The sequence below is a fragment of the Cnephaeus nilssonii genome, assembly GCF_951640355.1.
Source record: "Cnephaeus nilssonii genome assembly, chromosome: 10".
Taxonomy (NCBI): Eukaryota; Metazoa; Chordata; class Mammalia; order Chiroptera; family Vespertilionidae; genus Cnephaeus; species Cnephaeus nilssonii.
In genome coordinates this window covers 37,382,335-37,397,946 of record NC_137081.1, presented here as the reverse complement: position 1 = coordinate 37,397,946, position 15,612 = coordinate 37,382,335, and the positions used below count along the sequence as shown (strand labels likewise).

Genomic DNA, 15,612 nt, shown 5'->3' with positions numbered 1-15,612 from the left:
CAAAAGACCTCTATTCCACCTGCCTCATGACGTTGAAAAGACTCAGGGCCTTTTCTATGCTAAACGCTGGAAGTGCATGTCTCCCCCTCCACAGGGTCCCTCTAAACCGTGAATTCAATGTAGTCCTGATAAGCCTGTCACCTTTATCTTTTTTTAGATGAAAGTTAGGAGCCAGCCTCAGAAAACTCCAAAGGACACTGGGCAAATCTCTCAAGAACTGTCATATCATACTTCACTGAGTCTTCCCTTAGCACGGGGGTCCCCAAGACTCCCTCTCATGACTGCAGGTCAGGGTAAGTACCCTCTTGGAGAAGGAAGAGAAACTGCATAGTTCTCCTGTTAGGCCAGGATTTTTTCATAACTATACTATTAACACTTGGGGCTGGATAGTCCTTTTTTGCGGCGGGGGAGAGGGTGGATTTTCCTGTGCATTGTAGGATGCTTAGCAGCATCCCTAGCTTCTACCCATCACACAACAGCAGCACACTCCCATCAACCAAACCGATGTCTTCAGACCTTGCCAAATGACCTCTGAAAGGCAAATAGCCTGGTTGAGAGCCACAGCACTAGGCTTACAACTCCTTTCAAGTAAGTCCCTATTTCCTAATCTCTTCACCACTCTGATAATCAGGAGGCTAGTTGATGAGGTTTAGATGATGATCAAATATACATTTGGGACTGCCCCTTAGTAAGTCCTGCACAGAGAAAGTGTGTGCATGTGACACCCATTTTCTCAGAAGGAACTCTGAAATCTTGAAATAATAGGAAAATCCTATATCTGTTTCTGACATTTACAAATCTGGTCTTAAAGACAGTGAGAACAGAGGGAGAAGAGACTTTAATTTATTCATTTTATGACTTTATTGTTTGATTACTTCTTGATATTCAAACACCTGGATTAAAATGTGCACTTTTAAAAGAAAACGTCACAGTTAAGTTCAGTGAAGAACTTCTTAAATTTAAATAAGATTTGATTTTAATTTCATGACTAATATGTGCTAAATTCATGTTTGAGATAAAGGAACATCAAGAAAGAGGAAAAAGGGAAAAGAGGTAGAGAAGATAAAAGAGAGAGGAGGAGGTTAAAACGTACCTTGTTTCATCGATATAAACCGCTTCCAACACAGATGCTGCATATTCAATATTCTTCTTTAAGTCTACAATGTTCACATCACCTTTTTCCAGCTGCTTCACCAGGCATCTTAGTCTGTTTCAGAGAGTAGCCAAAGAGAGAGAGAAATAAAAAAGATTAATTATAACTATACGGGAAGTAGTTCAATATTAAATATACAAATCAAGTGACACATTTAACACTTCTTTCTAAGTCATCAAATAGAAATATTTTATCATATATTTTTGGGTATAGTTCAGATCAATCTTTATTACTTAAATAACTATGAGAAATTCTATTCACCTCTCAATAACATTAGGGTTGTAGGTTTCTAGTTTAAGTATCATATTTCAAAGATAGTTTTTCTGAAAATTCAAGATAATACAGATACTTTCATGAAAGTGTATTCCTAACCTAGAATTTATTCGATGGCTGTTCTGCTTCCCCAGAGCTGGCAGGAAGATCATTTTTAAAGGGTACTCCTTTGACCACTTCTGTAGCAATTATTTACTGTGTATAGCAACAAAAACAAAACAGAAAGGCAAAGTTTCCAAGCAAATATAAGCAAGATGAGAAAACAATCTATGTGTGCATGCTTGGTGTTTTTACTGCAATGGTTTTTCACCCGAGACAGATCTATGATATATTTTCCGTGTTTTTTTTTTTTTTTTGTCCATAGGATGATATGTCCCAACTCTTAAGACATAGGAGGCATCAGCTAAGCCATGTCTGGATTTCTGACTCATAGAAACTATGATCATGAATGTTATTATTTTAAGGGACTAAAGTTTGGGATAACTTTTTGTGCAGCAATAGACATCTCTTGGAATGAGATAATACAAATTACCTCAATCAGTTTATAATACTTTTAGAAACGTTATGCATTCGTTATAAACCAAGTGTTTCTGAAGATACTGCTCTATACAAGTAGAAAAAGAAAACATACTTCTTACTCTATATATACTGTAGATAACCAATGTAAAGACAATTTATTGATTTTCCTAAGTCAATAGACAGAATTTAATTCTACACCTGACCCAAAGTATTTCAGAGAGAAATGCATCTACTTTTAGGCATTGTCTTAGAGACAGTATAGTAGGTTTTCTGAAAATTTGCTTTGGATGATTCCCAGTATCAAGACTAGGGTATAAAAACAAGTCAAAAATTTTAGCAAGGGTATTTGACATCCCTCCATCCATAAGGAACACTTTATTTCTCCATAGGAAAAACATCACATCTAGATTAAAACTTCTTATTTAGGAAGCTACAAATAACTGCCATATACTTCCATGTGACAAAATATTAGCAGACCATACCGTTTCAAAATAAATGTTATATACCAATAAGTAAGTCTTACTTATACAGAGACAGCAAAATAAAACAAAACAAAATAATAACCAGAACAGGTTACTTAGGAAAAATTAAGTCTGACTTTGAAGCTTGCCTAAAACACTGAGTGTGATGATAAGGAACCAACACATAGAATGTTCTGAGATCTTTGTAATGTTTATGACCCAATCACATTATACTTGGTGAAATTACCTTTTATGTGTGACATTAGAATGAAGAGTTTCATAGTTCTGCAATGGCTTAAAAATATATCACTTGTGTATCTTTCTTGTGGAAATTACTCAGTACAGTTTGGTTGTATTTGGTTGTACGAAGTGGTTTTAAAGACAAAAAGTACGTCAGATGGTTGCCTCCCCTTCTTTCTGAATAAATGAACTCAAATTTTATTTGAGTTAGTAATTTTTGCCACTAAGAAAGCACATTTCCCAGGCTCTCTTGAAGCTAGGTATGCCATGAGATTGCATTCTGGCCAAGGAGAATGAATGGAGGTTCAGAGTTTCAGAACAATTATTTAGAGGAGGGCGAGCTCAACTGGAAGGGGTTCTCTTCTATCCCTTGCCTGTTTCTCACTGCCTGGAATACAGTGGAACTGTCTCAATGGTCAGCAGCCATCTAGGACCATAAAGACACCTGGCAGAGGAAAGCCTCCCACCAAGAATGACAGAGAAGGAAGATAGAAGTGACCTGGACCCCATGCTGTGAACCACCTGAATGAAATTACCTACCTCTGGACGTATTTCCCATGGGGAAAAAAAAGTTTTGTTTAAGCCACTATTATGTTGAGATTTCTTTTATTTGCAGCTGAACCCAATCTTAACTGATAAATCAAGTGAATAAGAAATGACTCAAAATAAAGAACTCAAGAAAAGAGGAATCCTATATAATAAAAGGCTAAAATGCAAATAGACCAAAAGGTGGAACAACTGAACAACCGGTTGCTATGATGTGTGCTGACCACCAGGGGGTGTGTACAGAACATGGCAGGTGTCGGCAGCAGGCGGCAGAGCACAGAACATGGTTGGTGTTGGCTGCGGCAGGATGGTGGAGCAGGTGTCATCAGGTCGAGCCTCTGATGGTTCCTGAAAATTCTTTGCTCCCGTGTGCTGCGGTCCTGCCCAGGGCTCACACCTGCTGCTGGCACCAGGCCACTCAACCGCTCGCTATGACATGCACTGACCACCAGGCGGCAGACTCAACCGGTCAACCAGTTGCTATGATGTGTACTGACCACCAGGGGGCAGACAGTCAATGGTTGACCAGTCACTATGACGTGCATTGACCACCAGGGGGGTAGATGCTCTGACCAGTAGGCTAGCTTGCTGCTGGGCTCCGGCCGATTGGGACTGAGTGAGATGGGCCAGACATGCCCTGGAGCCTTCAGTCCCTTCCTGGCTGGCCAACTTCCTGCGTCCCTCCCCAGCCCCGATCATGCACCAGTGGGGTCCCTTGGTTTGGCCAGCACCCTCTCGCAATCCGGGACCCCTCAGGGGATGTTGGAGAGCCAGTTTTGGCCCAATCCTGCTCAACACAGGAGCTGCCCCCTGGTGGTCAGTGCGCTCCCACAGGGGGAGCGCCACTCAGCCAGAAGCGGGGCTCATGGCTGGCGAGCACAGTCGAGGTGGCGGGAGCCTTTCCTGCCTCTGCGGCAGCACTAAGGATGTCCAACTGCCAGCTTAGGCCCATTCCCCGCAGGGAGCACGCCTAAGCCAGCAGGCAGACACCCCCTGAGGGCTTTTAAACTGAGAGAGGGTGCAGGCCAGGCTGAGGAACCCCCTCCCCGAGTGCACAGATTTCGTGCACCGGGCCTCTAGTTGTCATATACAATGAGAGGGATAACCTGGGGAGCTATCCATAAGTGCACTTCCTAGCTCATGGCAACCTGCAGGTGCTCCCAGGGAAGTTGTCAGATCATCATCAGAGCAGCACATCACACCTGATGAAACCTGTGACTTCAAGAGGCCCTAATACTTGTACAATGAACATGCTCTTTCACAGAGACAACTTGAAGTAGCTTAAAGACAGTAAATATTATGAATTGTTATATATCAATAGGGCATATGCCTATAATCTTACACAAGAAACTACTCTGAAAAAAAAAAACTCCAATACCACCTCATTAGAAAATCTAGTTAGACATGATCATAATTCTGTAAAACCTTGACCACTCAAACACACGTGCACACACACAAACAAGCATGTCTGGTGCATATACCCTCCAAATCCTAAGCTCACTGTGTCAACCCAAAAGTACTAGAAGAAAATATGTATTTTGGGGCTTCTAAAATGTCTTTCTTTTTTATCTCCTTTGTCTGCATCAAATTCCTTTAGTGAGTACATATTTCTATTTACATCATTTCTATGTAATAGAAATGGACAATCTGAAATTAAAAAGCAAGATCATTTACAATAATACCCCAAATGTGAAATTCTTAGACATAAGACTGACAAAATATGTGCAAATGTTACTGTAAACTACAGAACAGCTAAAAGAAATCAAAGTAGACCTAAAAAACCTTTGTATTGAAAAAAGATTACTTATAATTACAACAGCAGATTAATGGAATAATTTATATAATTATCATTCCAATAATAAATTCACTTTTTAATCAATTTATGAATATAATAATTCCAAACACTCTTATTTAGACTATTATTTCACTTTCTTTATAGATAAGGCCAAAACATCTTCATGAATCATTTTCAAATTATCATACATAAATATAAAAAATTCTTAACATTTTAGGAAATCAAATCTATCAATATTAAGAGACTAAATAAGAAAAGCCATATGATCATCTCAATAAATATTTAAAAAGCATCTGACAAAATCCAACATCAAATGCTTACTGAAACTCTAAACATATTAGAAACAGAGGGGAACTTCCTCACCTGATAAAGTCCACAAAATCTATAGCTAATGTCATAAGTAATGTTAAATGACTAAATGCTTTTCTCCAAACATAAGGTATAAGGCTTTACTCTCAACACAGCTATTTATCATTAAACTGAATCTTTTAGAAATGCATTAAGGCAAGAGTAAAGGCCAACCAGATTGGAAAGTAAGTAGCAAAACAGTTTTTGTTCACAGACAACATGATTGTGTAAATAGAAAATCTAATGAAATATACCAAAAAAGTTATTAGAAGTAATAAATGTTTTTAACAAGTTTGCCATATACAAAATAACATCATTTCTAAGTAATAGAAATTAAAATAAAAAGCAATTTCATTTACAATAGTACCCCATATGTGAAATTCTTAGACATAAGTCTGACAAAATATGTGCAAGTGTTACTGTAAACTACAGAACAGCAAAAACAAACCAAAGTAGGCCTAAATAAATGAGGAGATACACCATGTTCAGAGTTTGAAAGACTCAATATTGTTAACGTGTTATTTCTCCCCAACTTGATCTCTAGATTCAATGCAATCCCAATAAATATCCCAGCAGGCTTTTTAGTTGTATATATTGTCATGCTGATTATAAAATTCATATAGGAATGCAATCGACTTACTACAGTCAAAACAAATTTAAGAAAAAGGACAAAGTTCTGGGATTTATTTTAGAGCTACATTAATCAGTACAGTATAAATGGCATAGTATGCTACATTATTAGCACCAAGACAGGCAAGTATGTCAATGGAACAAAATATAGAGTCTAGGAAGAGACCCACAAATACATTGTCAATTGATTTTGGGAAAAGTTGCAAAGATAATATACGGTGGGAAAAAAAAGATAGCATTTATAAGACAGTGGATCAAAAGAAGTATCTATGTATAAAAGGAACTTGAATTCATACATGCATCACAAATATAAATGTATATCCCAAAACTATAAACCTAGAAGAAAATATAGGAAAAATCTTTATGATCGAAGTCAGTCACAGGTTATCTTAGATGCAACACCTAAAGTACTAACTATGAAAAAAATAGATTGAACTTAATCAATATTAAGAACTTCTATTCTTTGAAAGCATTGCTTAAAAAATAAAAAGACAAACCACAGACCAGGAGAAAACATTTGCAAATCATATTGATAAAGGATGTGTATCCAAAACACGCAAAAACTTGCAAAACTCCGTAATAACAAGACAAATAACCCAATACAAAAATCTGCAAACAATTTGAACAGACGCTTCACCAAAATGATATATTCATGGCAAACATGAAAAGATGCTCAAAATTATTACTTATTAGAAAAAATTCAAATTACAACAATAATGTGAAACAATCAAACACCTATTAGAATGGCTAAAATTAAAATAATTGATCATACCAAATACTGGCAAGGATGTGGAGAGACTGGCAAAGATGTGGAGACTGGAACTACCATATACTGCTATTGGGAATGTAAATAGGTACAATCCCTTTAGAAAACAGTTCCCTAAAAAACTAAATCTTCATCTAACATATGACTTAGCTATTTTATTCTTTGGTGGAGAGAAAAAGAAATATATGTTCTTACAAAGACTTGTACATGAATGTTCATAGCAGCTTTATGAAACAACCCAAATGCTCATCGACAGGTAAATGAAAAAACAAACTAGGGCATAACCATCCAAAGAGTTGTACTCAGCAATAAAACATTGATATACACAATGACATGAGCGAATCTTAATTATATTGAGTGAAATAAAACATGAGCATATTGTATGATTCCAATTACATAACATTTTAGAAAATGCAAACTATCTTTATAGTGACAGGAAGCAGATCCCTGGTTGCTGGGAATAGGGGAGGCGGGGATCAGGGAGGAGAAAGGGAAGGATTACAAAGGAGCTTCAGGAAACTTTTCAGGGTAATGGAAATGTTAATTTTCTTGATTGTGGGATGGTTTCACAGGTATATACACATGTCCACCTTCATCAAATTATAAATTACAAAATGAAATGTGAAATCATTAATTTGAGATAGAAAAAAGTTACATGCTAAATAGATGCATCTGTTACATATCCGAATTTTTCGTTTTATCAAAATACTTAAAATTCTAATATATACTATCAAAGACTTGAAACGATCTAAAGCAGCATTCAACTTTTAATGATCTTTTCTCAAAGAGAATGACAGTAATCTTTGATAATTCATAACACTTTTAAAACCAGCCTGAATATTATGAACAGAATAGTCTTTGATCTTAGCTTTTTGGAGAGACTTCCTTCCTTTCTAATGATCAGAACACTTAAAAAAAAAGAGAGAGAAATGAAAATAGAAACACACTCTTTGAAAATAAATGAGTGGCTCTGTAACTCAATCAAGCAGTTGCAGAGGAGACATAATTTCTACTTTGAACAAAGAGTACTGAGCTGTGGGAAATGATTGAGTATTTTTTTATCCAAATATAGAACTGTCACTTCTTCAAATGAAAAAATACTCAATATAAAACTGTAGTTTTCATAATCAAGTACTGCAAATACTCTAAGGTTACTTTGTGAGATATGGCTACTTGACCCAATCTTGCAAAAATACCACCAACATAAATAAGAACATTCTCATACTAAAATATCTTGTGTGTCTCTGCATATCTTTATTAAATTCTAGGATATAAAATGCCCAGGTTATCTCTAATGCTATTGACCACGAATAATAAACTAATAAGTGTAATTTAAAAGAGAATAATCATTGTATTCCTAACAATGTCCCCACTTGTGACCTGATTGAAATACAAAAGTGAGAAGGTATGGTTGTCAGAATGCTGTAATAAAAAGTAGAAAAGGCGAAGCTAAAAGAATATCTATAGCAGATATTAACATTCAAAATATGGCCATACATAGGATTGCCCCAAAACACACAAATGGGGACATCCAGAACAAGAAGCTATGTCATTTTCCATTAGTTCTGATTGTCTCTGATCCCAGCATGATAAAAAATGATGTCATTAAGTAATTAAATTGTCCTATCTACTCCACAGGTCAATTCTTAGGAAATTAAATCCTAACCTCAGTCTAAGAAGCAAAGCTTATAGATGTAAAGTCTTTTAAAGACATTTTTCTTTCACATAGGCAAAGGTTGTCATTGTAAATCTCCTTAACACCTTCATTTTATGGCATAAGTAATTCCCAAAACAACTGGTATCATTAAAATATGGGAACAACTGTATAGCAAATATTATTAGCCTTTGATATAGATTTACATTGTACATTTAAAGGAACAAAAAAAAAACATCTCATGGAGATGAAGAATATATAATGGAAAAGTATTTTTAAGCACAAAGGAGTATATAATTGTTTTCTCTCTTCTCTCCAAATCACAACTTAGGTAAACCATTTATCACAATGTTTTATTATAGAAACGGGCATTGCATAAGTCCCAGCATGTTAAAGAATCCCTTTTAAGTACAGAGATACAAACCCTGAAATGCTTTCAAGACCAATTGTTTCTTCATAAGAAGCAAAAGAGCGTATTGACTCTAAAGAGGGAACTAATCCTATGTGCCCAGATACTGTTAGCCCTCTGAAATACTATACATACATATTTAAACACATTTAAATATATGAAATATATAATACATTTAAATATAGTTATTTATAAAATATACTTATTTTTATAATGTAAATATATTTTTATATAAATGTACATATATGTGTTCTGATGAAGAAAAAGTAGTGACCTTCACCCACTAGTAAGGCTTCATTTCTTCTCTAAGGGAAGTCATGTGCTCGGCACTATTCTGCCCTGATAATTACCACTATTCCTCCTGTTTACATATTTCAAAAATTCATTAAAATATCCTATTCTTTAACACCTTCTCTCTTTTTTTCTCTCTTTGATTGTGTGGGTTTATAAAATTTTACTCCTCTGTCATTTTAGGGAGGGTCTTGAGTAGGAAAATAATAAATATATGTGACAACCCACAATCTTTATTCAAAAAATAAGAATTTTATTTTCTTGCTGCCTAAATAAATCAGCAAAAAAGAAGATAGGGTACAGCTACAATTAAAAGTTCTTTTTGATGAAGTATTAAAATAACTGAACAAAATAATGATGAAGCAGGAAATGTACAGGGTTGGTGCAAATGGTTATTAGCTATTTGGTATTGATAAAAATTGCAGAGCATTTTTCCCAAATTAGAATAAAATCTGTCTTTTTCTGGGCAGAAAGAATGACTGGGATACAAGGAACAATAAGTTATAGCTGAAAGTCCATTTAGATAGTAGGCAGAATTGAGTTTGATCTAGAAACTGAAAACTGTCTCTTGATTTGTATGCAATTCCATAGTTTTTCCATTTCATTACTCCCATCCGCCCTCATGACTATAACTATAAAGGCTCAAAGAGACATGTTCTAAAGGAGTCTGTGTATCTAAAATGCATGAGTCATTTTCATTTGTTAATTTTAGCACTAATTTTTTGTCTTCATCACTTTAGCATTTTCATTTGAAGGTGTGATATGCTCTCAAGTTCTGTAACACAGATGCTGGTTTTCCACTGCAACTTGGTTTTAAAATAAATGTCCCAGGAAAAGAAATCATGCTGAAGAATGTCATAATGAGTGTTTTGTCTTAGTGGTATTTAAAAGAACATTGCTTTTAAAGAAATGTTTTTTTCGGTGGGTGGGTGGGAAAAGATCAACCAAAGAACTTGTATGAATATATGCATAACCCATGGACAAAGATAATAGGATAGTGAAGGCCTGGGGTCGGGGGCAGGGGGGGCTAGAAAGAGTCAATGGTGGTGGGGGGGGGAATACATATGTAATACTTTCAACAATCAAGTTTTTTTTAAAATAAATAAATAAATAATAATTTAGCATAAGTATAAACCCTTCTCCTCCCCCCCAAAAATAAAAATGTTTTTTCAAGGAAACTACTTAAACCTGTGGAACTTTAAAATGATTCCAATAAAATAGTAAAGTAGTATTAAGAAACCTATCTGAATGCTAACCATATAAACTAGAAGACTTGATCGAACTCCAGTAACCACCCCATGAAAGAGGCCAGGTGTTGAGCAGATGCTGCTGCTACAGCTGCTAAGAAAAGGAAAATAACTATGCACACTCAATGTACTATGTAGTCACCATGTACTTTTACAGCTAGAAAAAAAACAAAAACTAAGGAAAGCAGTGGAATGTGACAAATGTCAGTATGTTCAAAGAAATTAGGTTGTGAAAATATTTTTTTAAGTTTCTCAATGGCTGCTTAGACTTGTACACTCAATCTGATTTAGCAAGTAAGTATTGACTAAAAGAGAAAATGTTTTTTAATGCAGTGAACAAGCAAATGGTCAGTTCAGCTTCTAAAACTACAGCTAAATGTTTCTGAATTCAATATGAACTGCAGTTAAGAAATTTTAGAGAAATAAACCTTAGCCTAAAATGTAGAAGAAAAGAAAGCAAAACATTATTAACATAGTTCTCTGTGTGTTTATTATTGACCACTTGGATCATTCCCCTAGTAGCTGTGTCCTTCTGTCATCTGGAACAATGTCACACTCAATACATTGATGCTGTTATTGCAGACAGAATGCTAGTACAACTTAGCTTAACCTTGAAATGGGAGTAGGGTCATCCAGTTAACTCCCATGAGTCAACTCATTCACCTCATAGAGATCTTTAACTATAACTTTAACCTCACTACCACTTTTCCCCTAACTTGCCCTTCCTATCTTCTTGCTCTTGAGCCATCTCCTCCAATCATTCCCTGCTATGTAAATCCTCCTCCATTACCCATACTTAGCTAGGCTATTCCTCTGCTCCAAGAGGAAATGACCCCTGTCAAAGGAAAACACAACTTTAGTGAGATATCTTTGACATATAAAATTTTACATGTTTAAGGCATGCTGCTTAATGTTTTAATATGTGCATGCATTGTGAAAATATCACCACAGTCAAGCTAAATATCTTATCCATCACTTCTACATAACTGCCATCTGTGTTATGTGTGGGAGGGGGTATGTGAGATTTATTTTAAGATAGTATATCCTCATAGTCATTTTTAAGTATACAATTCACTATTGTTAACTGTTGACTTGATATACTTGTCAAGTTGGTAACCTTCCCTCCAGTCTCCTACCTTGACTTCAGCTATCAATCATCTTCCCTAAGAAAAACTATGTGGATGAAACTTACCCATAGAACTAATTAGGTTCATATGTGTCCTTGTTACTGTTATATCCAGTTTGCAGCAACCTTAACTCAAGATTACAAAAAGCTGAGCACAAAAGCATTAATTCTCACTATATTTTAGCTCTTAGTTCCATTACCTGCAACACACCTAAGGATCTATAATATTGATGTCCCCATATTATATCTTATATTCTAATATTGAAGTTTTGTGTTAGCTGTGTGTATATGTATATCTGTAAACACAAATGAGTCCAAAAGTTGACTTTATTTCCTTCCAATATACCTAGAACTTAATTAAAATTTTTGTAATTTATAAATGATTAACCAAATATATGAATATGTAGTCCAAATTCATCTCTTGTGGCATAATAAATCTCTTAGTCCTAAGTTGTCATTGGCAGTCCCATTCATTCAATAAACTATTTAAGATCTATCTGAAGATCATAAAACTTATTTATTCCTCAAAAAAAGGGTAATAAAATAGTCTCAATTTTAAAATTAGGACACTGAGGTGTGTGTTTTTTTGTTTATTTTATTTTATTTTTTTATTTCAAAAAATGATTTTAAGTATAATAATGTTACATGCAATAGACATTAATATTTCAAGAAAAACAATTTTAAATATAAGAATATTACATGCAATAAAAATATTTCAAGAAAAAACATTTTAAATATAATGATACTAGAGGCCTGGTGCATGAAATTTGTGCATGAGGGGGTCTCTCAGCCCAGCCTGCACCCTCTCACAATTTGGGACCCCTTGGGGGATGTCTGACTGCCGGTCAGACATCGCAATCTGGGACAGCTGGCTCCTAACCACTTGACTGCCTGCCTGCCTGATCACCCCTAACCACTCTGCATGCCTGCCTGATCGCCCCTACCTGCCTCTGCCTCAGCCCCCGCCTCCACGGCTTCATTCGGAAGGTCTTTCAGCTGCCCGGTCTAATTAGCTTATTATGCTTTTATTATTATAGATTACCAAAATTTTATTAACATAGTATAAAGTTGTAGGGATATTAAAAATCTGCAAATAACAGGATTACTTCTATTATATTCTAAAATATTTTTTTTCCTCTGGCTCTATTTTGTTTCATCAGTTTATGTTGTTCATTATATTCTACAAATGAGATCATGTGATATTTATCTTTCTCAACTGGCTTATTTCACTTAGCATAATGCTCTCCAGGTCCATCCATGCTGTTGCAAATGGTAAGAATTCCTTCTTTTTTACAGCAGCGTAGTATTCCATTGTGTAGATGTACCATAGTTTTTTAATCCATTCATCGGCTGATGGGCACTTAGGCTGTTTCCAAATCTTAACTATTGTAAATTGTGCTGCTATGAACATAGGGGTACATATATCCTTTCTGATTGGTGTTTCTAGTTTCTTGGGATATATTCCTAGAAGTGGGATTACAGGGTCAAATTGGAGCTCCATTTTTAATTTTTTGAGGAAATTCCATGCTGTTCTCCATAGTGGTTGCACCAGTCTGCATTCCCACCAGCAATACAAGAGGGCTCCTTTTTCTCCTCATCCTTGCCAGCACTTGTTGTTTGTTGATTTGTTGATGACAGCTATTCTGACAGGTGTCATTTTGATTTGCATCTCTCAGATAATTAGTGACTTTGAGTATTTTTCATATGTCTCTTGGCCTTCCTTCTGTCCTCCTTCGAAAAGTGTCTATTTAGGTCCTTTGCCCAATTTTTGATTGGATTGTTTATCTTCCTTTTGTTAAGTTGTATGAGTTCCCTGTAAATTTTGGAGATTAAACCCTTATCAGAGATAACATTGGCAAATATGTTCTCCCATGCAGTGAGCCCTCTTGTTGTTTTGTTGATGGTTTATTCTATGCAGAAGCTTTTTATTTTGATGTAGTCCCATTTGTTTATTTTCTTCTTAGTTTCCATTGTCTTAGGAGCTGGCACTGAGGTTTTGAGTTTTAACTAGCCTATCTACATCTATACTGTCAAATAGTAGAAGAGGCATATCTAAAATAAGTCTATATTACTCAGAGATCCATGCTTTTTCCTCTCAAATTCTTAAACTGTCAACTTTTGATATAAACATTCCCAAAGATTAGTAAAGTTAATAGCAAAGTAGATAATACTGAACATCTATTGAATGTCCACATAGGTACAACCAGCTAAACCCTACTCTTAGGAGTGAATGGTTTACCTATATGGTATGCTTTCAGTAAGTCTGATGTATTTTTTTCAACCACCAAATCTTTTCAAGCATAATACAACACATCATTTAAACTCTTATCTTTTGAAGAGTCTACCTTATCAATATGAGAACATGGTTTTGGTATGTAGACGACTGAGTTTTACACACGCAAACGCTTTCTAACTCAGTGGTGGCCTTAATTAAATGCTATACAATACAATTTGTAGGCTTTTGATTTTATTTCTGAAACTGTTTTCTTTTTTAAACTTTTCAATGTTAAGTCAAAACAAATCATTAGTGATCATTAGTTTAACAAGGAATGATACAGATCTGAAGTTTTTCTAGATGGAAACAAAAACCACTTCCATCCAGAATAAAATAAATCATTCTCAGGAACTGGAGTTTTGACCCCAAAACAAAAGACACAAAGGAGCATCACTATAAGTTGGTATTTTTTGACAAAAAAGATTATAAAGTGAAATTCAGACAAGGGAGAATGATTTTGATTAAATTAGTGGTTAGCTACAACTCCATGGCAACACACCCACACTTGTGAAATGCATCATGTCTCTTAAAAGATTGTACATGATCAAATCCCATTTTAACATCTTATTCTAAGGATGGTGCAAAATGTCGAGGACATCTGAGACCTAATGCCACTTAGGATTACTTGGGCATTAGAAGCTCAAGGAGGTGGTTCTGTAAAAGTAAAAGTTACTATGATCAAGTACATACCCTGTATTTCTCCCTGCAACAACTAAATTAGGTCCCAGCTTCTAAGCAGCTAGTGACCTGATAGTTCTACCCTGTCCTCTTGGAGGCATGCATATAAATTTGGGAGTACGTAAGGTAAGGAGATGGCTTATATGGAAGAACACAGGGAAATGCTGTGTACAAGAAGGATTGTCTAGGATTTTAAATTCTAGTTTGAGGACTCTAGGCCTTATACTACATGAGTGATTTTAGGAAATGGTCATGAAAGTACCTTTTGTTAGATTTGTTTTTTCTATTTTATTTATGCCACTTATCCATCACCTTCTCTCCTCATTGCTGACACCTTGATTCACTTATTTTACTGCACTAGTTCCTATTTTAGTTAAGGTTCTTCTAACCACTTTAAGAGATAAAACTTTAAACCCCAGCAGCTTAACACAATCAAAGTTTACTTTTCACTCGTAAAAAGGCCAAGTTGTGACTTCCTGGTTAGTAAATAATTTAGGATCTAAGTTCCTTCCTTCATATGTTGCCTCTATTTTCAACACGTGACTTCCATGATCACTGGACTCACATCAAGCCAGCTGAGTGAAAAAGGGCATGTAAAAGGCTTTGTGGGTGAGAAATAAAAGTGGTGCTCATTATTTTTATTCATTTTACATTGAGGAGAAATCAGAAATATGATTACATCTTACTTTAAGGGAGGCTAGGAAAGCCAATTCAACTAAGTGCCAAGGAGACAGGTAATGGGTATGGTGAGCAGGTAGCCATATACTGCCCCAGTTCCCTTACTGGCCTCCTTGCTTCCAACACTGGTTCCTCTACCACCCAATTCCTGGCATTTCATATAAGAGAAATTGGATCATCTGACTCCTGTGTTTAGATTCTCCAATCTCTGTCAATAGCACATTGACTAAAACCCAAACTGCTTACCTTCACTCCTTCATCATCTTGTCCTTGCTTTATACCTTTCTCATCGTGTCTCATGCCAATTTCTTCAGCATGCACTGTGGTCTACTCACATTGATTTTCTTTCTGTTCCTTGACAATCCAAAAAATTCCTTCCTAGAGTCATTGTACCAGCTCTTCTTTCTTCTTTCGAACATTCAGACTTCCCTAAAATCTCTCAAACAAACAGCAGCTGGCAATAGCATGCCCCCTACCTAGCAATAAAAGGCCCAAGACCAAGCACTGGGAGCAGTCTGCCTTG

The 15,612-nt window shown here is 35.7% G+C and overlaps 1 protein-coding gene across 2 annotated transcripts in view; it reads right to left on the bottom strand.

Moving 5' to 3' along the window:
* The window catches only part of PDE1A (phosphodiesterase 1A), a 257,318-nt gene that overhangs the window by 79,291 nt on the left and 162,415 nt on the right, over positions 1-15,612 (bottom strand). For both annotated transcript variants that reach the window (XM_079783074.1, XM_079783075.1), the window contains exon 4: positions 1,094-1,207. In XM_079783074.1, coding sequence (XP_079639200.1) covers positions 1,094-1,207 — 114 coding nt within the window. The remainder of the gene's footprint in view (positions 1-1,093; positions 1,208-15,612) is intronic.